The sequence below is a fragment of the Eschscholzia californica genome, unplaced genomic scaffold (genome assembly GCF_041429995.1).
Source record: "Eschscholzia californica isolate CP2 unplaced genomic scaffold, dmEscCali1.0.p SCAF_1, whole genome shotgun sequence".
NCBI classification, from domain to species: domain Eukaryota; kingdom Viridiplantae; phylum Streptophyta; class Magnoliopsida; order Ranunculales; family Papaveraceae; genus Eschscholzia; species Eschscholzia californica.
In genome coordinates, this window is record NW_028238198.1 from 34,029,352 (window position 1) to 34,056,477 (window position 27,126).

A 27,126-nucleotide genomic window follows, 5' to 3' on the forward strand; every position below is an offset into this window, starting at 1 on the left:
ATAACCAATGCATGACCATGGGTTTCAAAGACAAAAGGGTTCAAATTAGCCAAAATTTGAAAATTTTGAACATTTTGAGTAGATTTGCATGCGATTCTAGTGATAGTTTTAAGAATTTTGATGCATATGTGTCGAGTTGATGAGTTTTGTGATTGCTAATGGCCTTTGCATGAAAGTCGAGTCTTTTAGTGTTTGTGTTGTGCCATGTGAGTTACATCTTAGTGAAGAAGAAACATTTCTAAGAGACCTAAAGTAGTCATTAGTGGAGACTTAACCCATGTGAGAGCTCAAAGCCTAAATTGTCATTCGAGTGTACTCTTCCGCGCTAACTCCGAGTAGAATGAAGAGCTACTCAACCTCGTAACTTATAAAAGAGCTCATTTGATCTCGTGTGCTCAATTTCCTTAGCCACTAGGAGTGACATTAGGATAGCGAATTAACCTTGCCCTTGTAGTCCATGAAACCCAATGAGAATGCCAACTAGAGGATAGCGGATACTCCATCACCATCCATTATCTTATATCCCGAGAATGAAGACATGAGATAGAAGAATGAAGAATGTCAAAAGCAAGTATGAAATGAAAAGTTGATTGCAATAATAGAGTTGTGTGTGTTGTAATTTGTTTTAGTTGTTTGTATTTGTGTTATGAAAAGAAAAAGAAAAAAAAAGAGAAAAAAAAGAATGAAAAAAAAAATGAAAAAAAAGTGATATGAAAAAAAGAAAAAAGAATGAAAAAAAAAATGAAAAAAAAAGTGATATGAAAAAAAGAAAAAAGAAGAAAAAGTGAAATAAAGTGATTTTTGTGTATGTTTGAGCATGTGTTAGCTCTTTGGTGTGAGTGATGTGATTGTATATATGTGTTGGTGTTTTTTGTTCATGAATAAGTATTCGAAGCAAGAAACAAATGTTGAGATGCTTAAGAGGTTCTACCATAATGAAGAGGTCGAAATTCTCGGGAATCCACCATCATCATCCATCTCTAGTATCCGCTAAACTTTAGAAGGCATTTTTAGAGGGTAGAATGGGTGAGAAGGGCGAGTGAGCTTCCCCACTTTATATAGTGGCTAATTCCTTTTCGAAGATCATTCATTCCAAAATGTTGTCCTCACCCCTTTTTATGTGTTGAGTCCTAGTTAAGTGATCACACTCACACATACGAGCGAACCATTCTTGAGCGATTTCATTTTTGGAGTGTATGTCCGTGAGGCCGAAGTCGAGGCGAAATGTACTAACTTGGGAATCTAGGTTTTGTGACTTCGGAACATAGATGTGCTTATTATGGTATGACACTTGCATTTTAGGGTAAGACCATTAGTGAAGAGATCTTTAGCTTTCACACGAACTTGTTTACTTGATTTATTATGTTTTGACATGCTTAAACCCTTCACCATATGAACATGCTTATCTATGATTTGGATTTTGGACCCTTGTGTATTTGAAACCATGATGTTTGTGGGTATCATCTATGGAAACCCTCACGAGACCACACTCGTCCACTAGGGCAACCTAGGGGTTTAACGACTTGTTGCATATGCTAAATGCAACCGGGATTCCTCCGAAAGTGAGTTAGGTTTTTCTTTTATTTTGTTTTGCTCGAGGACTAGCAAAATCTAAGTTTGGGGATGTTTGATGGGTCATGAAAATGTCCCATCTGAGTCGTTTAATTTAGTCGAGTTAGTTCGTTTCGAGTCTTTATTATAATAAAATGGTTGGTTTTCTTGATTAGGTGTTTTTTGGAGAGTTAGGTGTGAAAAACGGTTAAAAACGAGGAAAAGATGCATGAAGGGTATTTTGGTCATTTGGAGTCAAGGACAATCTGGTAATTTGGCCAAGGTCAGTGCGTGGTTGGAAAGTAGAGGTCGAGACGAGTCCGTAGGAGAAAACGGAAGTCAAATCGGAGTCCGGACGAGAGAATTATGTGAAGTCAAAGTCGGGTTAACAGTTTGTCAACATTCGGTCAATTTTCGGGATGTATTCTGGCGGCCGGTACACGGGTAGACATGTGGCGAACAATGGAGGCCATTGCATCTAAATTCGATATTCTCGTGGAACAGCGAAGTGGAGCCATCGAGCATGATCCAATGTGGCGCGTCGCGACTTCCTTCGGTAGCCCCCTTCTCATGTTTTAATCTGGACCGCAATCTTTCGCGTGTCCCAGATCGACGGTTGCTGAGCGTCAGCTCTTTGTTGTAATCCCGTGTTACCCGTCGCAACTTAGCTCCCATGATCCCGAGCCCACGTTTTAATCTTGGTCGTCCGCTACCGCGTTTTCAAGATCCGACGGCTCATGTGCATCCCGTGCTTTATTGCGTATTCCGTGTGAACCGAAGCTGGTTAGCTTAAGTAGTCCCGGACGCGTGTCACCTTAGCAGCCTCCAGATCCCGTGCTCCCGAAGCTGTTTAGTCTTCATGCTCCCGGCCACGTGGCTCTCTCCTGTCCACCCAGATCCCGCGCTTTCTTCTATCCAAGGACTACTGCTCCGTCTCACCTTCTTATCTCACAACCGGCTACACCATAAAATCTGAAGTTGAAAACCTTATTACCCAGCCGCCGACCAGACTTTGTTATTTAGGGTTTTTGTGCATTTTAACCCTATAATTTCCAAAATAACCCTTCCTTTTATCTTTTCTACCATTTAACCCACCAAAAACCCTCACCCTATATAAAAAAACTCTTGAAGCTCCATTAAACCTAGACTTGCAAACCCTCTCATACTTCTTTTCTTAGCCCCTCTTTCCTCCTTCTTGTAGTTGTAAAACCCTAACCCTTCTTTTCCCCTCTTAGCCTCTCTTAGCCTCCTTTTCTCTCTACCTCTTCTCAACTAAAAACCCTAGCCACCATTCTTTTCTCTACCACCTTCATCTTTTCTCTAGATTTACTTTCTCCTTCTAATTTCTTCTTCTAACCTTCTAATTTCTCCATACCTTCTTCTCTAAAATCTCTTCTTCTTCTATCTCTCTTCTAAATTTCTCTTCTTTTATCTTCTAATAAGCTATTATTTGGAGTTTTGAGCAATATTCTTGAGATACTTGGAGCTTAAATTGGACATCAAAATGGAGATACATGGGAATATGGATTGTGAACCTTCTTGGTGATTTCTTTCCATTAATCTTTTGTAATTCCATTTATTTTATGAATTCAATGAATATTATTTTAGATTCCATGAGTAGCTAAATTTTGTATCTAGGGTGTAGAGGAAACTCATATTTGGGCTTATTTTGAGATATGTTATAAATCAATGAATCCTTATTTTGAGCTTCAATGCCTATTGATTGTCATTTCATGTTGATTCTATAACCTTATTATCATTCATGTATTATAATTAGATATTTCATGCTTTTATTGATTTATTAGATGAGATATGCCTTTTAGATCTTGAATGATAGTGTAGGAAATTAGTTTTATATGGTAGTCAATCATACATTCTTGATTTTGAATTGTGTTATTAAAGAATATATTCCGAAATCTAAATAGTTTATTATGTTAGATTTTGAGTTATACATGAGAAAAGGGATTTGTTAATTAATGCATGTTTTAAGTAGTCCATTTATGTGGTGAAATCGAAAACCCTAGATTCTTCTTCTCATCTTGATTTCATTCTCATTAGTCTATTAGTATTGCTTTCTTTAGATTCCATGTATAGTTAATTTAGCAATCTAAGGTTGTCAATGAAACCCATTTTGGATCTTTATAATACTTGTTCTTGATTAATTAAATCCTTTGATGTGCTTTAATGTCTATTGATTGTTTATCTATATGGATTGGATTTTCTTTCCATTACTCATGCCTCATGATTAGATATTTCATACTTTCGTTAAGTTGTTAGATGGAGTATGCTTTTTTTAGATGATGAATAATAGTTAAGTGATCCGAATCTTTATAAGGAAGACAATTAGAATTAGCGATTATAAAATTGTTTTATCTAGAATATCATCCGGAATCCAAATAGTTCATTATATTGGATCCCGAGTAAATACAAAAGAGATTTAAGTAATTAAGTGCTTGTTTTATAAAGTGAAATTATGCGGTGGATTTTATAACCTTAGATATCTTCTTACCTCTCTCTTAGTTAGTTTATTTAGTTTTATTCGTTTTCTTATTTCTTGCATATCAATCATCAAATTTATGAGTGGGGTGTGTGTGTTAGTCTAAGTTAGCTATTGACATTTTGATTATTGGGTTAAACCCGCATTCAATATCTGAAGTTACCTACCTATCTCTTGGGACGATACTCGATCTTATTTTCAATACTATAACTTGACCCCGTATACTTGAGGGAATAGACCTATTTTTAGGCCCATCAAGTTTTTGGCGCCGCTGCCGGGGATAGGTTTAGTAGTTAGGATATTGTTTGCTTGTTTTGTTCATTAGTTTAGTGTTATTTGTTAACTTAGACGTTTTTCTTTCTTTATTTTCGTAGTTTCTTATCTTTTCTTTTTTTTTCAGGTACCACTTTAAGAGAAAAGCCAAAAAACGGGAACATAGGAGCGAAGGGGAACAAAAGAATCAGAAAGGAATCGGAAGGAAGAACGAAACGAGAGGAGCATCCGCTAGTATCGTATTCTATCTCTTTCTTTCTTACTTGTGTGTGATTGGTTGGATAAGTTTTGATTTGCATTGATAGCTTGTTTGTTAGTTCCTTGAGCATTGTGAGATCATGGCACGTTATTCTAACGGTTGGCCATTCGATGTTGATGATGATGAGCTTATTTTGAGGATTCCCCGCACTAACCGACCTGATATGACCTTAGGTGAATACCAAAGGATGTGTAGAGATGTTTCGATTAGTGAGGGGAATAGACCATTTGAGTCTGACCGATCTCGTATAACCCTAGGAGAATACCGACATATATATAGAGATGGTCAAATTAGTGATGGATATGGTCCGACAGTAAATATGTATGAGAGACCTTATAGTCCACACTATTCTGAGACCAATGATTTTAGAGGCAGGTATGATCCTAGTATGTACGGTGGGAGTTATTATCAAGAGTCTTCATCTTGTTACACTTGTGAGCCTTATCATGAAGAGACTCTTGAAGATAGTTCTCAATTAGAGTTTATGAGTCGTCTGACTGAAATGATGTTACAACTTAAAGAGACACAAGACCGATTTGAACATATGCAGACTCAAATGCAGCAAGAGTTACAACAAACGCAGACTCAACTGCAACAAGAGTTACATCAGAGGTTTGAGTCTCTAAATCATCAATTAGAGTCTCTAAATCATCCTTTAGAGATGATGATGTCACAGTTATTAGCCGACGAGGAAGGGGTTTTACCACCCCAAACTCAAGAGGGTACTAGGTCCGATGTCGAGGGTAATACGTCATACCCTAGTACTAAGTTAAATGTCGGCGAATCAACTGAGAGGGCCCAAGAGCTTGAACAAACTGATAACCTTGTTGTCTCGTTTCCTCACCATTTGTCGTCTCACCATGATAGGACTACATTAGACGTTGATGTTCAGGGTGATGGCTCTACGAGCAAGTTTGAGGATGACACGATTCCGAACTATCCAATTTTTGACACTTGTAAGGAGTCAGTCTTAGATGCAATGTTAGGAAGGCCTGATATTATAACTGACTGCGAGGCCCCAGATGTCTTTGAGGATATTGATGATGTAGTAGTTAGAGACATGTTGGATAGTTTGTCAGACTATTTACCTAAGGAAACCATGGACCTTGACTTGGTCCCCGAGCATACTGCCTTACCCTTAGAGTCTAGTTCGACTTTCCACATGATCTCAAACTCGGTTGTTGATCCCTTTTGGGACATTTCAGACGTCTTTCCAAAGACGTCTATGGACATAGTGGATATTCTGTCCACTAAGCTTCCAGATGATTTTTTGCCTTCGACTGATATTTTGACTCTTCACATGTATGTCGGTCCTTTTGATGATTTCTTTGTTGTCGTTCCTTCTATTTATACCTACTTAGTGGACTGTGCACCCACTAAGTTTGGGGATGACTTGTTTTCTTTTATCGTCTCATGTGCACTTCGTATTCTTTATCTTTTTTTTAGACGATTAGCACCTGCATATAGCTTTCTTTGGGTTGACCCCCAAATATTCCGTCTTTTGCTTTATGATCGTTAGGCCGATTGATGGGTCTTGATGTTTGTGGGTATCATCTCTGGAAACCCTCCACGAGACATAACTCGTGTTCTTGTGTGAAATCAAGAGAATTAAAGGCTAATTGCATAGCTCAATGCAATCGTGTATACCCGCGTTAGTGGTAGATTTGTATGTGGTCATGTCTTTTATGTGATTCATTCTTATGATATTTGTTGATATTTTAGGAGCAATTCTTATATGTTTTACTTCTAAGGTGTGGTTTGTTCCAAGTTTGGGGATGACGCAAGCTTAGCATCAACTTGGAACCTCTTTATACATGAGCCTTGGTAGTATCATCTTTTATCTCCTTCGGTTGTGGTAATATCTCTCCACTCTTCTCTTTAAATTAATGTGCCTCTTTATCTTTTGGTGAGTGTATGCTTAGAACATTGAGTACAATGTTAGTTTTAAGTTTGGGGATGCGGGATATGACCATAACCAATGCATGACCATGGGTTTCAAAGACAAAAGGGTTCAAATTAGCCAAAATTTGAAAATTTTGAACATTTTGAGTAGATTTGCATGCGATTCTAGTGATAGTTTTAAGAATTTTGATGCATATGTGTCGAGTTGATGAGTTTTGTGATTGCTAATGGCCTTTGCATGAAAGTCGAGTCTTTTAGTGTTTGTGTTGTCCATGTGAGTTACATCTTAGTGAAGAAGAAACATTTCTAAGAGACCTAAAGTAGTCATTAGTGGAGACTTAACCCATGTGTGAGCTTAAAGCCTAAATTGTCATTCGAGTGTACTCTTCCGCGCTAACTCCGAGTAGAATGAAGAGCTACTCAACCTCGTAACTTATAAAAGAGCTCATTTGATCTCGTGTGCTCAATTTCCTTAGCCACTAAGAGTGACATTAGGATAGCGAATTAACCTTGCTCTTGTAGTCCATGAAACCCAATGAGAATGCCAACTAGAGGATAGCGGATACTCCATCACCATCCATTATCTTATATCCCGAGAATGAAGACATGAGATAGAAGAATGAATAATGTCAAAAGCAAGTATGAAATGAAAAGTTGATTGCAATAATAGAGTTGTGTGTGTGTTGTATTTTGTTTTAGTTGTTTGTATTTGTGTTATGAAAAGAAAAAGAAAAAAAAAGAGAAAAAAAAGAATGAAAAAAAAATGAAAAAAAAAGTGATATGAAAAAAAGAAAAAAGAAGAAAAAGTGAAATAAAGTGATTTTTGTGTATGTTTGAGCATGTGTTAGCTCTTTGGTGTGAGTGATGTGATTGTATATATGTGTTGGTGTTTTTTGTTCATGAATAAGTATTCGAAGCAAGAAACAAATGTTAAGATGCTTAAGAGGTTCTACCATAATGAAGAGGTCGAAATTCTCGGGAATCCACCATCATCATCCATCTCTAGTATCCGCTAAACTTTAGAAGGCATTTTTAGAGGGTAGAATGGGTGAGAAGGGCGAGTGAGCTTCCCCACTCTATATAGTGGCTAATTCCTTTTCGAAGATCATTCGTTCTAAAATGTTGTCCTCACCCCTTTTTATGTGTTGAGTCCTAGTTAAGTGATCACACTCACACATACGAGCGAACCATTCTTGAGCGATTTCATTTTTGGAGTGTATGTCCGTGAGGCCGAAGTCGAGGCGAAATGTACTAACTTGGGAATCTAGGTTTTGTGACTTCGGAACATAGATGTGCTTATTATGGTATGAAGGATTTATCCGTTCGGTCTGAAGGAGATGTCCTTCCGAAGGAGTGTCCTTCGACCAAGGTGGCAATGCGATCAATTTGTCAGTTAGGATAACGATGACCACACATAAAGATCATCCAGTCCGGTCCAATTAGGGGTCGTAATGCTTTGCTAGAAGCCAACTACGATCATCGGATCAAGGAGTTGATTCGAGGCTAACATAGACCGGATCCTACAACGGGTTACACATAAGAGTGGTAACTTGATCGGAGAGATTTGACTAGACGGGAACTGGCCAAAGTTGGATGGGATTCAACTGGAAAGGCCGAAAGGGTCCGAATGGAGATTCGGGACAAGATAGAGGAAGGCTCTTTGGGCCGGCCATGAGATGGCCGACCAGAGTAAGTGGGCCGGCCATATAAGGCCCATGGTGGGCTGCCCTGGCCGGCCACACTTAAGGGGATTAGCAAAATACCCCAAAAAGGGTATTTTGGTAATTATCTTTTCTGTGACCCAGAAAATAGAAAACCTAATCTGAATGAGATTCTAATTAGGGTTTGTCTATATATTGGGTCAGTTGAGAACAGAAAAGGTGTGGATTTTTCTCTAAGGAAAAATTATACAGCTCTCTCTCTCTCTGAATATACAGCTATTGGAGAGAGAGGAATATAGAGAAAAAGTTCCCATTCTATCAATCTAGTCAAGAAGAAGAGTTCTTCTCAACCTTCTACTAAGTCCTAGCAGTCTGAAAGGAAGGGAGATCAAGTCTATTCACTCGGTGTCTCAAGTAGAGGAGCTACAGTTGGAGCTCTCGATCTTTGCATGCGATTGGAATGGTTCGAGGGAAAAACGCGTTAAGGTATTTATCCCTCTCTAGTTCATTGATTAGTTTATGCATATAGGTCCTGGGCAATCTAGTGTTAAACATGAGATGTTTGAGATTCCGCTTACAACACTAGGTAGTGTATAGGATACACCAAAACCCTACAGTGGCATCACGAGCCGGTTGCATGAAACTATCTCTGACTAGTCGAATTAGATTCCAGCTTGATTGATTAGATAATTTTATGTTTAAATAGGGATTTAGACATGAAATTGATTAGTTTAAATTAGATTTAGACTTAATCGGATAGAAAATTGAAAGAGTTTCAATGCTAAATCTTTAAAATTTGGTGTTTTTGAAAAGAGTTTTCAAAATAAAATTTTAAAGTGGATGGTTTTTTGAAAAGAGTTTTCAAATTGCTGGGTTTTTGGATGAAGAATCATCAAAAACAGCAAAAAGTTGGAAATTTTTGGGAAAATTGAAGAAAACAGGGTGCTGTCCAGGAGACCGGACTGACAGGACGCGTCCCAGGACGCGTCTGGCCAGTCGCGGACGCTCTGGACGCGTCCCAGTCCTTCCCGGACTGGGAATCCGAGAGCGTCTCGGATTAGGACGCGTCCGAGCATCTCGGACAGAAGGACGCGTCCGAGAGCGTCTCGGACAGGGATCCCGAAGGATCCGCGTCCAGCACCTGAGGTCGCGTCTTCCAGACGCGACCACAGAGACATGTCCGAACGCGTCTCGGATTGGGAATTCGGACGCGACCAGGACAGAACCTTCCAGAACGCGTCTGGGACGCGTCTGGTGAGACCAGAAGCTGTCTCGGACTGGGAGTCCGAGAAGCTCGGACTTGGGCAGAGCGTCTAGGACGCGTCTGCAAGGTCAGGAAGCGTCTGGCCTAGGGCCAGGACGCGACCACCCGAGGGACTTGGCACGGTCTGGAACGTGCCAATCCGGGTCCGACCTTGGTTCGGACCTTGACCGAGACTTGACTAGGTCCAGTCAAAGGGTCCCTTGACCAAGTTTGACTTAAGTCTTTTGAGTTAGACTCAGGTCTTTTGGGCCTTGACTTAAGTAGGAGGGTTCGGTTTTCTTCTTCCGACTTTGACCATATTTTTTCCGAAAGCGACCCGGGCCCACCAAAGCCCGAATCAGAGTTTTTCCAAAACGATTTCAAAATCTTTTGAGATAAAACCAAACGAGCCATTAGTGGGACTTAAGGCACGTTAGACATAGAGATGTCGGTAGTATCTCCCGAATAGCTATCTAGAACATAGCAAACCTAGATTCGACCTGAGTAAGCGAATCTCATACATGCTTGGGTGTTCTATGAATGTCATATTATTATGTGTGTATGGATGTGAATACGGGTTCTAGTATGGCCATAGAATTGTTCTATCTTGTTTTTAAGCACGGATGGGTGCCCGTTGTAATTAATTTAATTTCAAGTTTTATACGATCTGCGAATCGTTGAGTCTTGTAATTAGAGTTTAAGGGTACAATTGAGTCCATTGAAGAGCCAAAGGATGAGATCGTGGTTCGAGTGGGAGAATTCAATGGATGTTCGAGGATGGAGATCCAGGCGAACGGAGGTTAAACAAGCGAAGAACCTAAGAAGATTAGATCTTTTAGGTTAGGGGCCATACTAGGATCATATCTGCTTGATTTATTTTCTCGCGCGCATTTACTTATTTACGTTTTGTGTGGTGTATGATTATGTTAGAGTTCACAGTAATGCATGCAAACAAAAACGTAAGAGTCCCCAAAAGGAATTTTGAGTAATGCCTACCCAGATTAAGACACCTGTTGCGCCCTTGTTCATCGATGGTGGGTCATGCCAAAGCAGGGTGCCATCTTTTACCTCGGGACAATACGGGTAGACCTATGAAGAGGTCTACATGTCTAAATGGTTATTCTCAAACGAGTCAGCAAAAGAGTTTTGGATTTCGAGGCAAAAGGATGAATTTAACACATAAGTGTTATTCATCAACCAAGAGTCATATGAGATATGATCAGTAAGGAGTTACTCACCCAGGAGGGTGAAGTTAAGGGCAGTGCCAAAGTACGCTTAGCTTCACAGGAATGGGGTCTTGGAATCGTATTATTCATAGGGGGACGGTTTTCATTGAATAATATGGCAAAAAGTGTTTTTGCGTAAACATTGAATGTAGTACTTAGCAAAATCCTTATTTTGTTTCTGTAGAGTAGAGATGGCAAATATGATTAGTTCACGTTTAGATAGAGATCTATACGACTTTCTAGATTGGGAGGAAGATCAGAGAAGAGTTCTCGATGCTTCAAAGAAAGAAAGCGTAATAGAGCTACCAGAAAGGGAAGTGGAAGTCGGTGCCTATGTTATAGAGGTCAATTTGGCAGATATGGCTGACTCTCCCTCATGGGTATATGATACCGGATGTGGAGCTCATATAATTTCAGAATTAGATGAGCTCAAGGAGGTCAGGTATCTGACAAAGAGCGAGATGGTTCTACGAGTCGCAAACAAGGCAAGAGTTGCTGCTGTGGCTGTAGGAACTTTCGAGCTCAGTTTAGAGACTGGGTTGATATTAGTGCTATGTAATTGCTATTACGTACCGACTATATCGAGGAACATCATCTCTGCGTCGGTGTTAGACAAAGAGGGATATCACGCTATAATAAAGGACAAGAGTTGTTCTTTATACAAGGGTGAGATGTTCTACACCAGTGCTAAGCTGCGTAATGGTCTTTATGTTGTAAACATAGAAGACGAAATCCTGAACATAGACACGAAACGGCTTCGTACTCATGATTCTAACCAAAGTTATCTCTGGCATTGTCGTTTGGGTCACATTAACATGAAGCGCATGCAGAAGCTTCATGCAGATGGACTTCTGGGATCGTGTGATTTGGAATCATACGATACATGTGAGCCATGCTTAGTGGGCAAGATGACAAGATCGTCCTTCAAGGGGAAAGGAGATCGGGTGAGTGAACCCTTAGGACTGATACATACGGATGTATGCGGACCTATGAGTACACTCGCGAGAGGTAACTATGGCTACTTCATAACGTTCACTGATGACTTCACTAGATATGGTTACGTGTATCTAATGAGGCATAAGTCGGAATCGTTTGAAGTGTTCAAACAATTCCAGAATGAAGTGGAGAATCAGCTTGGCAAGAAAATAAAAGCCATTCGATCGGATCGAGGTGGTGAGTATTTGAGTCAAGAGTTTGAGGATCGTCTTCGGAGTTGTGGAATAGTTTCATAACTCACTCCTCCAGGAACACCTCAGATGAACGGTGTGTCCGAGAGGAGGAATCGAACATTGATGGACATGGTTCGATCGATGATGAACTTAGCCGATCTTCCTAACACTTTCTGGGGGTATGCTCTAGAAACGGCTGCTTTCACACTTAACCGAGCTCCGTCAAAAGCTGTAGAAAAGACGCCACATGAGATGTGGACTGGAAAGGTTCCAAAGTTGTCTTTTCTCAAAGTCTGGGGTTGCGATGTTTATGTAAAGCGTTTACAAGGAGATAAACTAGCACCAAGATCAGACAAGTGTCTCTTCGTCGGTTATCCGAAAGAGACAAAGGGGAATTACTTCTACAACCCGTCAGAGAACAAAGTGTTTGTTGCTCGTGATGGTGTCTTCCTTGAAAAGGAGTTCCTTTCCAAGAAGACAAGTGGGAGAAATATAGAGATCGAAGAGGTTCGATCTGAGCAACAAACTGGCACCGTTGCACCGATGTCAGAAGTCGCGATTCCTAACTATTATGAGCCGATAGAAGAGGAAAGAGGGGATGAGATGGCAGATCTCGGAGATCCTCACTACAAAAAATAGGCTTATCCGGGACACACAATTTTTTCCGTATGTCCCTAATAAGTCTTCAATAGGGACTCTTTTGAATTGTTAGTCCCTAGTGTAGTAATACAAGGGATAATTGGTTAATAATTTTACAAAAACCCGGGAAGATGTGCGGCAAAAGTTTTGCGCCAAAATTTTTGCGCCAAAAAAATTTGTGAAAATTACATCCATGTCCCACAAAGAACCCTAGTACCCCACGTCCAAACATTCCCTCCACTGTTAGAGAGAGAAATCGTTAGAGAGAGAGAGAAACCGAGAGGGAGGGAAAGTTGCCACTTCTTGCTATCTTTCTGGAAGAGGGAAGGCGAGAGGGAACGAGGGAGATTAAACGCTTAATAGAGAGGAAGTTTTTAGGTATTAAAACCCTAAGTTTTCTTGGAAGAGAAAGAATCATTGTTCTGCTCAAACAAGGAGAAGAATTTTAGGGATTAAAGCCCTAAAAAATTGATAAGAGCTAGAGATAGCTTCAATCAGAAATTTCAACTTTAAAACCATAGAAGGTGAGTAATATTTTAGGTTTTTGTTTATTTGAAATCATCTTGTTTATTTGAAATCACTTTGTTTATATGAAATCATCAACTGTTTGTTTGATTTTATAAGGAGTTCTTACTTAGTCAAATTGGTTTATGAATTTATTGTTAAATTTACCATATAGATCTTCATTGGTTTATGAATTTATTGTTAAGAATTTTAGGGATTAAAGCCCTAAAAAATTGATAAGAGCTAGAGATAGCTTCAATCAGAAATTTCAACTTCAAAACCATAGAAGGTGAGTAATATTTTAGGTTTTTGTTTATTTGAAATCATCTTGTTTATTTGAAATCACTTTGTTTATATGAAATCATCAACTGTTTGTTTGATTTTATAAGGAGTTCTTACTTAGTCAAATTGGTTTATGAATTTATTGTTAAATTTACCATATAGATCTTCATTATGTTCTGGGAGGTGGTCTTGTACTGCTGGAATTCTTCTTCTTATTGAAAATTTTGTGTTTATTAGAAAGATAGATGCTAATGATGTAATAGGGTTTTTGTCCAATTAGATCTTGAAACAAAAGAAAGAAATAGTATTTTCTCTTTGATAGATCAATATATGTTCTTTCTCTTTTTATATTTCCAATTTCCGGATTATACTGAATGAATTAGATTTTGATAGACAAAGAAGCAACGACTTTAACTCGTTTACTTACATTAGGGCAGTAGTTCGGTGAACTCATATAATCATAGTACTAATCATGGACCAAATCGGTTATCGTATATTGCAATGGGTTGTTAGGTTCTCAAACAATTCATGAAGGTTTCTGCTAAGTGTTTAGCATAACTGGATGCGCTAGAGCCTTGTTGTTTTATATTATTCTGGAACAGTACTAAGCCCCCCCAACTGCTATTCTTGGGTTGGGTATTTGAAATCATCTTGTTTATTTGATTTTATCTTTTGGAAAAACAGGGGCAGAAATATTTAGGGATCAAAACCCTGAACACTGATAACAGCGGGAGATAGAGACGATTGGAAAGCATCGAAATCTTTCCTTGAGTCCGAAATTTCAACTTCAAACTCAAAGGTCAGTTATATTTTAGTTATTTGTTTAAGTGAAATCGTCTTATTTCCTCATTTGAATTACTTGTTATGTTCTATATTTAAACTGATCTTTATTTGTTTAGGTAGATAGTTTGATTTTGTTTAATATATGAATACACTAATCAGTATCAACTCTATTAAACAAAGTACCATTTTCAATTAAAATTGAAATCAACTCTGATTATGGATATATGCATTCTTTTACAATGTTTGGATTGAACGAAATAAAAGCCTTCACCTACATTTCGAGGCCAAAACATGTGTTGTTTAAGCAAATGTAAGGTAAAAATGTTTTTGGAGAGAAGGAAAAGTTTGATATATTATGCAGACTGACTTTTAGAGCCAGAACATGTGTTATTCAGAATTTCTTCATAGTTTTTATTGTATTCAGTTTTACTTTCAACTTAGTTATTGTTCGTGAAGTTATCTTATTAAATTGATCATATTATTCGTATGCTGGACTTGCACCACTTGATAATTGTTTATATGGTATTTAATATTATAATTTTATGAATTTCTTGACGAGTAGTATTTAGTGATTTGTTTTAGAAATGACAAAATTAGACTAGTACATCTCTTCTTTCGACTATTGTTTATGAAGTTATGTTATTATATCCATGGTAGCTGTTTGTTGATCTTGAACTCACTTTCATTGTTTTTCAAATGATTTTTAATAGTGTAGTTTTTGAGTTTTATCATGATCGCAGTAATATCCAGTGATATTTGTTCGAATGGATAAAAGTTGGATCCACAAAAATAGGACTAGTAAAGAGTACCAAGATGGAGTAAAGGCGTTCATCGAATACGCCTTCACTCATGGAAGAGTTTATGATAGAGAAATTGTGAAGTGTCCGTGCATAGACTGTGTTAATGTAGAGTATGCTAATAGAAGTGTACTCTATGAGCATTTGATTTGTCGTGGAATGATGCCCAATTATAAAGTGTGGTGTTTTCATGGTGAAGATTTTATCGAGAGACCTGTAGTTGAAAATGAAGTGTTTACTACTAATAATGGGGAAGGTGATGACATAGAAGGCATGTTGCATGATGCATGTGGAATACCAAATGTAAGCAATGATATGGGTATTGGCTCTGAAGAAGCCAATTATATACCTCCTGATAGTGATGCTTCACACTTCTATAAACTGTTAGAAGAATCTAAAGTTGAGTTGTATCCTGGTTGTAAAAATTTCACCAAGTTGTCGTTTCTTCTTAGAATATGGCAACTTAAATGCCTTGGTGGAATTAGCAATAAGATATTCACCGATATACTAGTTTTGCTAAGAAAAGCATTTCCTGATGGGTGTACGTTGCCGGAGAATTTTAATCAAAGTAAGAAAATTATTACGGACTTGGGTTTGGACTACAAAAAGATTGACGCTTGTCCTAACGACTGTATGTTGTTTTGGAAAGAAAATTCTGAATTGCAAAACTGCACAGTATGTAAGGCTTCAAGATATATAAAGCAAAGTGGCATTACAAATAAAAAAACTCCAGCAAAGATTCTTCGTCATTTTCCACTGAAACCAAGATTACAACGATTGTATATGTCATCTAAAGTTGCTGTAGATATGAAATGGCACGATGAAGGTCGCACAAAAGATGGCGTGCTTAGACACCCAGCAGACGGGAAGGCATGGAAACACTTTGATGAGGTTTTTCCGAGCTTTTCCGCGGAACCAAGGAATGTTAGATTAGCATTAGCAACTGATGGATTCAATCCATTTGGAAACATGAGTTCAACACATAGTACATGGCCCGTGGTGTTGATGCCGTACAATTTGCCGCCATGGTTGTGCATGAAACAACCACATATGATCTTGTCCTTGTTAATACCTGGTCCAAGGAGCCCTGGAAATGATATAGATATTTACATGCAACCTTTGATTGATGAACTGATGGAATTATGGGAAGAAGGCGTGGACACTTATGACGCATCAAAGAAGGAAATGTTCAAGATGCATGCAGCTGTGGTGTCCACAATTAGTGACTATCCAGGATTGGCAATGCTTTCGGGTTGGAGCACAAAAGGGTATATGGCATGCATAACATGTGGTAAGGATACTTGTAGTAAGTATCTAAAAAATGGTGGTAAAATATGTTATATGGGGCATCGTCGGTTTTTACCACCCGATCATAGGTTTCGTCGACTTAAGAAGGATTTTGACGGAGAAGTCGAAAGAAGAGAAGCTCCAACCCCACTATCAGGTATTGAAATAGTGGAACTGCTGAAAGGAATTCCACATACATTTGGAAAGATTCCTATTGAAGGAGATTCTTGCGGCGAGGAAGGTAATGAACGTAAGAGAAAAAGAGCTCGAGTGATGTCAGAGTTCCCAGATAATTGGAAAAAATTACCGATACTTGCAAAGTTGCCATATTTTCCGCATCTTCTTCTTAGACATAATTTGGATGTTATGCATACTGAGAAGAATATATGTGATACTATTTTAGGTACTCTTCTAGGTCACAATAAAAGATACAAAGATGGTATAAAGGTGAGACATGACTTAAAACTAATGGGGGTTAGACATGAGCTTCACGCAGAATGGCTCGAGGATAAAAGCAAGTGGTACATACCTCCCGCTTGTTATTCAATGACTAAGTCTGAGAAGCAAACCTTTTGTAAGGTACTGAAAAATTTGAAAGTCCCAGATGGATTCTCTTCTAACTTTTCAAGATGCATAAAAGTAAAGGAAGGAAAGATTATTGGTTTGAAGAGTCACGACTCTCATGTTATTATGCAACACTTTTTGCCGTTGGCTATTCGAAAAACTTTGCCAAACAAAGTTGCCTCTGTCATAATTGAGCTAAGTACATTTTTTCGCGAATTATGCACAAAGGTTGGGAGGGCAGAAGATTTTAAAAGGTTGGGGGAGCAAATTGTACTCACACTTTGCAAACTAGAAAGAATATTTCCCCCTCATTTTTTTGATATTATGATGCACTTACCCATCCATATGGCATCTGAAGCAGAACTAGGTGGACCTGTTCATAACCGTTGGATGTATTCTATGGAAAGGTATTTACTTTTTATACACATGGTCTAACTTATTTATGAATTTCTTGTTTGTAGGAGTTTTATGCATAACTCTTAATGTCATAAAATGTAGATACTTGTGCACACTGAAGAAGTATGTGCGCAATAAAGCTCAACCAGAAGGGTCCATTGCAGAAGGCTATATGATTGAAGAATGTTTGACATTTGCAACAAGGTACTTAGAAGACGTTGAGACACGACTTACTAGACCTTCTAGGTATGTGGAAGACTGTCATATTGGTGGTGTTGAATGCGTTTTTCTTACTCACGAAGAGAGGGGTCAAGTACACGAATACATCTTATTTAATGATGCCAATATCTCTCCTATACTGAAGTAAGAGTTTTATATAGATTATATGATATTTATTTTTCATATATAATCATGTGATTACAACAACTACTTTCTTTGCAGTCAACACAACGAGTTACTTAATATGTTAAACCCAAAAACGTCCAAACATGAGCTCCAGAAAAAGCATAAAAGAGAATTCCCAGCTTGGTTTAAAGAGTATGTTAGAGATAGTCAAAAGGCCAATCTACAAGTTGCAGAAGGTCACAACATACTTGCTCAAGGTCCTCTTGTTACAGCAAAAAGATACAATGGGTATGCGATTGGTGGGTTTTATTTCAAAACTATTCAAAGGGAGCAAGGATCAAAAACGCAGAACAGTGGTGTTACAGTTACTGCAACAGTAAGTAATTACTCAAGTTCAAGAGACCGAAGACCGGTAGAAGCATATGTAACCTACTACGGACGTTTACTCGACATAATAGAGGTGTCGTATATTGAGGGTCGTACATTTGTACTTTTTAAGTGTGAGTGGGCAGATGTGAGTACCAATAGAGGTATAAAGGTGGATGCACTTGGATTTACACTTGTAAATTTTAAACATCTATCACCATCCCAAAAAGTTGAACCATATGTGTTGGCTTCCCAAGCTCAACAAGTTTTTTATGTACAAGACGTTAATGAGCCAGATTGGCATGTAGTCGTAAAGAATAAACCTAGAGATAGTTTTGATATGGGTGGAGATGATGAGTTACTAGCTTCAGATCATGACCCATTTGGTAATCACAATCAAGCTGATATTACACTGGACGAAAATACCAATTTGGTTAGGGATGATGTGATGGGAGAAACAATTGAAGGTGATCCGCCTACCGTGAATGAAGTAAATGAAGATCAAGATGAAAGTAATGATGAAAATGAAGATGAAGAAGAAAATGAAGATGAAGTAGAAGTGGAAGATGACGAAGAGAAAAATGACGAAGCAGAAGATCATATATATGATGATGATGATGACGATGATGCTTGAATGTAGTTGGTTTTTGTTGAGTGATATTTTATTAATTTTACTTTGATACTTGATATTAGTATATAGTAGGAAATAAGAAAAATTGTGATGTTTGATATTAATTAACTGCTTCTCCTTGGTAATTGAATTTAGATTAGTACTTGTCTTTTGTCTAACTTTAATATTTTATAAGAATTTTGTGTTTTAGCTTTTGCATACAGATGGCAGAACCACAAGAAGAAAATGCTCCAAGGAAGGGAAGAGGAAGATCAAAGTTCAGCTGGCTAGCAAACACGACGGAACCACTACAAGTAGCTTTTTATCGTGGACAACCAGTTGGAGAACATTCAGAAAAATTGTCTGCTTTTGTTGGAAAAATCGGTAAAGATGTCAATATTCTACCAATGCACATTCGTAGCTGGAAAGAGATGGCTGAAGAACATAAAGATGAAGCTATTCGCAATATCACTAACTATTTTGTTATCCCAAAAGAGAACAAAGAGAGCATGAAGTGGGCTCTTTCTACGTTAAATTCGGCTTGGAAAGATAACAAGTATGACTTGAAGCGTGATTACTTTCTCCCTTTCTCCACATTCACAGAACGACTTATGAATTGTCCGAAAGAAGTCCCTTTGGAATCATGGAGATTGGCTATAAACTATTGGGCTGATGAAAAAGTCGTTGTAAGTTCTAAATTATAGTATTTATCTTTGTTGTTAAATATTAATTTGCTCCTAATTCGTAAGTTGTTTATGAATCCAATCAATAATTTAATTGATTATACAGGAAAAAGCCAAAAAAAATTCGGAGAATAGGAAGAAACAAAAATTGCCACATACGGGAGGATCAAAAAACTACGCTAAACACGCTATTGAGGTGAGAAATCATTGTTTATAGTTTAATGCATTGTCATATTATCATACTAATATTCAGTTTATATTTTAGATTGAACAAAATCCTGAAAGAGATGCACCCGCAGGGGCACCTGCATCACAGGTGGAAATGTTCTTCAAGATTCACACAAAGAAAAACAAGACACCTATAACACCAGAAGCAGCTCAAAAAATGGTAATCATGATATTAACTAATGTTATATTCCTTTTGCGTACAAACATCTTTTCATACTAATTTAAGCTTCAAATATTTAAAGGACGAATTGAGGGACTTGGTCAGTAAAGCTAATCAAGACGGATTACCTATACATAATGACGGACCAGATCCCATATTTTCCAAGGTCATGGGACCTGAAAGTAGAGGCTTTGTCCGTTGTTATGGAAAAGGAACTCCAAAATCTATTTGGGGTGAATCACCAAAAACTAAATCCAATGCGAACGACGAAGAGGTTTTGAATTTAAAGAGGAAAGTCGAACAAATGGAAAATGAAGTTGCAGAAATGAAGGCTTATTTCAGGCGATTTGGCAACCAAGAGGTATTATCTTAAAATTTATTATTTTATTTAATTTAGTGTTACAAGATGCCATAGTAAAAAATTCATATACGTCTTTTGCAGGTACACACTTCTACACCTAACTTCTCGTTTGGAAGTTCTCCTACTAGTCCAAATTCAACCACTCATTGCGATTAATATGAGGTGATCTTCTTTGCTATAACGTATTGGTTTCTTGTTGAGTTAGAATTGATCAACTAGTACTTCGTTGGACTCGATGAAGTATATATGTAAGAAAATAGTAACCAATAGACCTAGTGTTGTACTTTTTCCCTGAATGTAGTTATAGTTTATTTCCACATGCTGCATTATGTATGATTTTTCACAAGTTTCACCGAATAAGCATTTGAACTTAGAGCTCGAATGATAACTAAGACATATTCTAGTGTTGTACTTTTTCCCTTATTCACCAACACCTCTTACTATTTTGTATGATTTATCAATTGTAGTAAGTTAAGGTACAAAACGTTTGTTATCTTATACATCGAATGCTCATTAGGAAGTTAGCCACATTCTTCCCTATAACGTATCAATTTCTTGTTTAGCTACACCTGATAACTAGTACTTCATCGATTTCGATTACTGAATGTTTGTTATCTAATACATTGAATATTCATTAGGTAGTTAGCGCACACTCTTCTCTATAAGGTATTGATTTCTTGTTTAACTTCACCTGATAACTAGTACTTCATTAAGTTCGGTTATTCTTGCTTGAATTCTTCGTAGTACATACTTGTGTTGGTTAGGTTCTGGCATGTTAGGTTATATTATACTCTTTGAAACTCTAAACCTTTTGGTTGACTTTAATGTTGAGTGTATTAATATGTTAAACAAATATTCATATACAATCTTTCGTACATTTTTATTTATTGTGTTGTTATGTTTTCAGTGCGGAATCAAGCTGCTGTATAAAGAGAATGTCAAAAACTGTCATTTGGATATGAAGATTTTAAGCGAAAACGACTACGAACCTAGTATTGGTGTATAGTATATGGTTTGCTAAGTAATATTATGGTTAAGCATATGAAAACTTGAAGTGGTGGGAGTACTTTTCTATTTAGTATATTAGGAAGTTGGATTTTAGTTCAAACATTGTTTGATTGATTGATTTTAGTAAAATACAAGTTTTTTTTATTGTTTTTAGAGTTTATGCGGAATGGATGAGTTATTTGTTTCTATCTAGCAGGAAATAGTAATAGGCAGAACTGCCTGGACCAAACAAATGGGAAGCATATTTTCAAAATTTTAAAATTTATTAGTGACGGTTTATCAGTCGTAAGTAAAAAATTTTAGCGACGGTTTTTCGAAGTGTCATAATACAATTTTCGTCCCAAAACAACTAATAGGGACAGGTCCCATTCGTCCCCAATGACTTTTAATGACAGCTAATATGTCCCCCACAAGGTGTCCCTAATAATTAATTGGGACAGACACTCTCTGTCCCGAAAAAGAACTTGGGACGGATAAAAACCGTCCCATGATTCGTCCCTAAAACTATCTGTGACGCCAGTAATAACCACACGCGCAGGACCGTCCCTGATACTTATTCGGGACGGTTTGAGGACATTTAGGGACGGTTTCTGACCGTCCCAAATAAGCCTTTTTTTTGTAGTGCCTCCCGCGCAGAGCGAATGTGATTCGCAGGAGAACCCTCAAGGAGTTGAGAGTGTCTCACCTGTTGTTCAAGCCCCGCGTAGGTCCGCAAGGCTGATTGAGTTATCTCAACGACAAGAGTTGTTGTTGGTAGAGGATAACGAACCCAGCACCTACGAAGAAGCTATGACGAGCCCCGACTCCGAAAAATGGCTGGGAGCCATGAAATCCGAAATGGAATCCATGTCTGAGAATCAAGTTTGGAACTTGGTTGATTTGCCCGATGGAGTAAAACCCATAGGATGCAAATGGATTTTCAAGATGAAAACAGACAAGGATGGAAACGTGAGCGTTTTCAAAGCTAGACTGGTGGCAAAAGGTTACAGACAAGTCCAGGGTATAGACTACGAAGAAACCTTTTCCCCTGTCGCGATGCTTAAGTCCATTAGGATTATTCTAGCAATTGCAGCTCATTATGATTATGAGATTTGGCAAATGGATGTCAAAACCGCCTTCCTGAACGGTAAACTGGAAGAGGATGTGTACATGACACAGCCTGAGGGTTTTGAGGATTCCGGGAATGCTGGAAAGGTTTGCAAGCTTCAAAGGTCCATCTACGGGTTGAAGCAAGCAAGTCGGAGCTGGAATCTTCGATTCGACGAGAAAATCAAAGAGTTTGGTTTTCTGAAGAATGAAGAGGAATCTTGTGTATACAAGAAGGTTAGTGGGAGCAACCTAGTTTTCTTGGTCCTGTATGTGGATGACATACTGATCGTTGGAAATGACATTCCTATGCTTGACTCCGTGAAAGAGTGGCTTAGGAAGTGTTTTTCAATGAAAGACCTAGGAGATGCAGAATACATATTGGGCATCAAGATCTATAGAGATAGATCAAGGAGGATGATTGGACTTAGTCAAGAGACTTATATAGATAAGGTTCTTGGGAGGTTCAAGATGGAAGACTCTAAGAGAGGATTCCTACCCATGACACATGGTACGACGCTTAGCAAGACTCAGTGTCCCCGAGATCCTGATGAGCTAGCACACATGAAGAAGGTGCCTTATGCTTCGGCAATAGGATCTATCATGTACGCCATGGTCTGCACTCGCCCAGACGTCTCATATGCTTTGAGTATGTGTAGTCGTTACCAATCTAATCCAGGGGAGAAACACTGGACCGCAGCCAAAAATATCCTGAAGTACTTGAGAAGGACTAAGGATCACTTCTTGGTGTATGGCGGGAAAGACGAACTAATCGTGGAAGGCCATGTGGATGCGAGCTTCCAAACGGACAGAGATGATTTCCGATCGCAGTCGGGTTATGTCTTTTGTCTAAACGGAGGAGCAGTAAGCTGGAAGAGCTCAAAGCAGACTACTGTAGCAGACTCTACCACAGAAGCAGAATACCTTGCCGCTTCGGAAGCAGCGAAGGAAGGAGTTTGGATAAAGAAGTTTATCTCCGAACTTGGTGTAGTTCCTAGCATAGAAAATGGGGTTACTCTGTATTGTGACAACAATGGAGCTATCGCCCAGGCTAAGGAACCAAGGGCACACCAGAAATCCAAACATATCCTAAGGAAGTACCACGTGATTAGGGAAATCACTGAGCGAAAGGATGTGGTCATTTGCAAAGTCGATACGGATGACAACGTTGCCGATCCGTTAACTAAACCACTGCCTCAGCCCAAGTATGAGAGTCATAGAAGGGGCATAGGTATAAAGCGCATCGATGAATGGCTTTAGGTTGTAATTGGATTAATGAAAAGGGGTTTTCATGTAATCAATTAGCTACATTCAATAAAAAGAAATAAAGGAGTTTATTTCTGTCGTTAAATAATGGTTTAGTGTTTAATGACGGTCCAAAATAATGAGGAATTCCAGGTAGGTTTATCAGATACGTGATCTGGTAAATGGAACTCTACTAAGTGAACGTGGAATAGATTCATTATTTAGTCCCTAGTCCAGGTCATTGCATGGACAACAATGACTCAAGAAGACTAGCATGGGAATTGACTGATAGCGCAGTTCCATGGGCTATAGGAATATGGTATTTAAGTCAATTACATGGATGTAGATTGGGGAATCTACATTGGATTAACCCAAAGATGAGAGTTTTTTCAAGTAGTTGAAAAAGGCGTCACAAACTCTCATAGGCAAGATTGGAGAGATTCCGTAAACATGAGTGCTCCACTCATCTTATGTAAGGAATGTCGAACTTTGGTACTGTCAAACGCCGCGCCGTAAAAGGAGGTTATAAAGGCAGCATACTGGGGGAGACAGGATAGACATGAAGTTAAGTGGGAGTGCAAGACTGGATGATGTCCTCCTATTAAGTTAGGAATAAGTATCTCCGGGCCACTTGAGGAGAAGCAACTGTGAAATGTGTGGCCGCACTCAAATGAATTAAGAGTTAATCATTTGAATTGACAGTTGTTCTCTGGATCAAGAAAGTCTGAAACGTGTGACGTATCAGATGGGATACTAAGCGACATGGGAATCGAGCATTGCACTTGTTCTAAGTACAAGTGGGAGACTGAAGGATTTATCCGTTCGGTCTGAAGGAGATGTCCTTCCGAAGGAGTGTCCTTCGACCAAGGTGGCAATGCGATCAATTTGTCAGTTAGGATAACGATGACCACACATAAAGATCATCCAGTCCGGTCCAATTAGGGGTCGTAATGCTTTGCTAGAAGCCAACTACGATCATCGGATCAAGGAGTTGATTCGAGGCTAACATAGACCGGATCCTACAACGGGTTACACATAAGAGTGGTAACTTGATCGGAGAGATTTGACTAGACGGGAACTGGCCAAAGTTGGATGGGATTCAACTGGAAAGGCCGAAAGGGTCCGAATGGAGATTCGGGACAAGATAGAGGAAGGCTCTTTGGGCCGGCCATGAGATGGCCGACCAGAGTAAGTGGGCCGGCCATATAAGGCCCATGGTGGGCTGCCCTGGCCGGCCACACTTAAGGGGATTAGCAAAATACCCCAAAAAGGGTATTTTGGTAATTATCTTTTCTGTGACCCAGAAAATAGAAAACCTAATCTGAATGAGATTCTAATTAGGGTTTGTCTATATATTGGGTCAGTTGAGAACAGAAAAGGTGTGGATTTTTCTCTAAGGAAAAATTATACAGCTCTCTCTCTCTCTGAATATACAGCTATTGGAGAGAGAGGAATATAGAGAAAAAGTTCCCATTCTATCAATCTAGTCAAGAAGAAGAGTTCTTCTCAACCTTCTACTAAGTCCTAGCAGTCTGAAAGGAAGGGAGATCAAGTCTATTCACTCGGTGTCTCAAGTAGAGGAGCTACAGTTGGAGCTCTCGATCTTTGCATGCGATTGGAATGGTTCGAGGGAAAAACGCGTTAAGGTATTTATCCCTCTCTAGTTCATTGATTAGTTTATGCATATAGGTCCTGGGCAATCTAGTGTTAAACATGAGATGTTTGAGATTCCGCTTACAACACTAGGTAGTGTATAGGATACACCAAAACCCTACATGGTATGCCACTTGCATTTTAGGGTAAGACCATTAGTGAAGAGATCTTTAGCTTTCACACGAACTTGTTTACTTGATTCATTATGTTTTAACATGCTTAAACCCTTCACCATATGAACATGCTTATCTATGATTTGGATTTTGGACCCTTGTGTATTTGAAACCATGATGTTTGTGGGTATCATCTATGGAAACCCTCACGAGACCACACTCGTCCACTAAGGCAACCTAGGGGTTTAACGACTTGTTGCATATGCTAAATGCAACCGGGATTCCTCCGAAAGTGAGTTAGGTTTTTCTTTTATTTTGTTTTGCTCGAGGACTAGCAAAATCTAAGTTTGGGGATGTTTGATGGGTCATGAAAATGTCCCATCTGAGTCGTTTAATTTAGTCGAGTTAGTTCGTTTCGAGTCTTTATTATAATAAAATGGTTGGTTTTCTTGATTAGGTGTCTTTTGGAGAGTTAGGTGTGAAAACGGTTAAAAACGAGGAAAAGATGCATGAAGGGTATTTTGGTCATTTGGAGTCAAGGACAATCTGGTAATTTGGCCAAGGTCAGTGCGTGGTTGAAAAGTAGAGGTCGAGATGAGTCCGTAGGAGAAAACGGAAGTCAAATCGGAGTCCGGACGAGAGAATTATGTGAAGTCAAAGTCGGGTCAACAGTTTGTCAACATTCGGTCAATTTTCGAGATGTATTCTGGCGGCCGGTACACGGGTAGACATGTGGCGAACAACGGAGGCCAATGCATCTAAATTCGATATTCTCGTGGAACAGCGAAGTGGAGCCATCGAGCATGATCCAATGTGGCGCGTCGCGACTTCCTTCGGTAGCCCCCTTCTCACGTTTTAATCTGGACCGCAATCTTCCGCGTGTCCCAGATCGACGGTTGCTGAGCGTCAGCTCTTTGTTGTAATCCCGTGTTACCCGTCGCAACTTAGCTCCCATGATCCCGAGCCCACGTTTTAATCTTGGTCGTCCGCTACCGCGTTTTCAAGATCCGACGGCTCCTGTGCATCCCGTGCTTTATTGCGTATTCTGTGTGAACCGAAGCTGCTTAGCTTAAGTAGTCCCGGACGCGTGTCCCTCCAGATCCCGTGCTCCCGAAGCTGTTTAGTCTTCATGCTCCCGGCCACGTGGCTCTCTCCTGTCCACCCAGATCCCGCGCTTTCTTCCATCCAAGGGCTGCTGCTCCGTCTCACCTTCTTATCTCACAACCGGCTACACCAAATAATCTAAAGTTGAAAACCTTATTACCCAGCCGCCGACCAGACTTTGTTATTTAGGGTTTTTGTGCATTTTAACCCTATAATTTCCAAAATAACCCTTCCTTTTATCTTTTCTACCATTTAACCCACCAAAAACCCTCACCCTATATAAAAAAACTCTTGAACCTCCATTAAACCTAGACTTGCAAACCCTCTCATACTTCTTTTCTTAGCCCCTCTTTCCTCCTTCTTGTAGTTGTAAAACCCTAACCCTTCTTTTCCCCTCTTAGCCTCTCTTAGCCTCCTTTTCTCTCTACCTCTTCTCAACTAAAAACCCTAGCCACCATTCTTTTCTCTACCACCTTCATCTTTTCTCTAGATTTACTTTCTCCTTCTAATTTCTTCTTCTAACCTTCTAATTTCTCCATACCTTCTTCTCTAAAATCTCTTCTTCTTCTATCTCTCTTCTAAATTTCTCTTCTTTTATCTTCTAATAAGCTATTATTTGGAGTTTTGAGCAATATTCTTGAGATACTTGGAGCTTAAATTGGACATCAAAATGGAGATACATGGGAATATGGATTGTGAACCTTCTTGGTGATTTCTTTCCATTAATCTTTTGTAATTCCATTTATTTTATGAATTCAATGAATATTATTTTAGATTCCATGAGTAGCTAAATTTTGTATCTAGGGTGTAGAGGAAACTCATATTTGGGCTTATTTTGAGATATGTTATAAATCAATGAATCCTTATTTTGAGCTTCAATGCCTATTGATTGTCATTTCATGTTGATTCTATAACCTTATTATCATTCATGTATTATAATTAGATATTTCATGCTTTTATTGATTTATTAGATGAGATATGCCTTTTAGATCTTGAATGATAGTGTAGGAAATTAGTTTTATATGGTAGTCAATCGTACATTCTTGATTTTGAATTGTGTTATTAAAGAATATATTCCGAAATCTAAATAGTTTATTATGTTAGATTTTGAGTTATACATGAGAAAAGGGA

The 27,126-nt window shown here is 38.7% G+C and overlaps 3 protein-coding genes across 6 annotated transcripts in view; 2 read left to right on the forward strand and 1 right to left on the reverse strand.

The window, feature by feature from the left end:
* The window catches only part of LOC147566281 (LEAF RUST 10 DISEASE-RESISTANCE LOCUS RECEPTOR-LIKE PROTEIN KINASE-like 1.2), an 82,660-nt gene that overhangs the window by 16,000 nt on the left and 39,534 nt on the right, over window positions 1-27,126 (reverse strand). The window lies entirely within an intron of this gene.
* Window positions 12,632-20,951, forward strand: LOC147566282 (uncharacterized). 4 transcript variants are annotated; one of them, XM_086668288.1, is made up of 8 exons: window positions 12,632-12,944; window positions 13,891-14,005; window positions 18,566-19,040; window positions 19,144-19,233; window positions 19,303-19,425; window positions 19,508-19,786; window positions 19,868-19,948; window positions 20,694-20,951. In XM_086668288.1, the coding sequence occupies exons 3-7, from the start codon at window positions 18,579-18,581 to the stop codon at window positions 19,940-19,942; spliced, it is 1,029 nt and encodes a 342-aa protein (XP_086524414.1). In that variant the 5' UTR covers window positions 12,632-12,944; window positions 13,891-14,005; window positions 18,566-18,578; the 3' UTR covers window positions 19,943-19,948; window positions 20,694-20,951. The 4 variants fall into 4 exon arrangements, with proteins under 4 accessions (XP_086524414.1, XP_086524421.1, XP_086524419.1 ...); XM_086668295.1 differs by having other exon boundaries at window positions 12,643-12,944; window positions 13,891-14,728; window positions 18,456-19,040; XM_086668293.1 differs by having other exon boundaries at window positions 12,663-12,944; window positions 18,579-19,040.
* Window positions 14,754-18,404, forward strand: LOC147566283 (uncharacterized). Its single transcript, XM_086652172.1, has 3 exons — window positions 14,754-17,044; window positions 17,136-17,396; window positions 17,475-18,404. The coding sequence occupies exons 1-3, from the start codon at window positions 14,754-14,756 to the stop codon at window positions 18,376-18,378; spliced, it is 3,456 nt and encodes a 1,151-aa protein (XP_086508298.1). The 3' UTR covers window positions 18,379-18,404.

Bases quoted from the DNA above. Each gene is read 5' to 3' on its own strand.
- LOC147566282 (XM_086668288.1), top strand. From the start codon at position 18,579: ATGGCAGAACCACAAGAAGAAAATGCTCCAAGGAAGGGAAGAGGAAGA. The intron at 19,041-19,143 runs GTAAGTTCTAAA...TTGATTATACAG, and splicing joins GGGCTGATGAAAAAGTCGTT to GAAAAAGCCAAAAAAAATTC. The intron at 19,426-19,507 runs GTAATCATGATA...AAATATTTAAAG, and splicing joins CAGAAGCAGCTCAAAAAATG to GACGAATTGAGGGACTTGGT.
- LOC147566283 (XM_086652172.1), top strand. From the start codon at position 14,754: ATGGATAAAAGTTGGATCCACAAAAATAGGACTAGTAAAGAGTACCAA. The intron at 17,045-17,135 runs GTATTTACTTTT...CATAAAATGTAG, and splicing joins TGGATGTATTCTATGGAAAG to ATACTTGTGCACACTGAAGA. The intron at 17,397-17,474 runs GTAAGAGTTTTA...CTTTCTTTGCAG, and splicing joins AATATCTCTCCTATACTGAA to TCAACACAACGAGTTACTTA.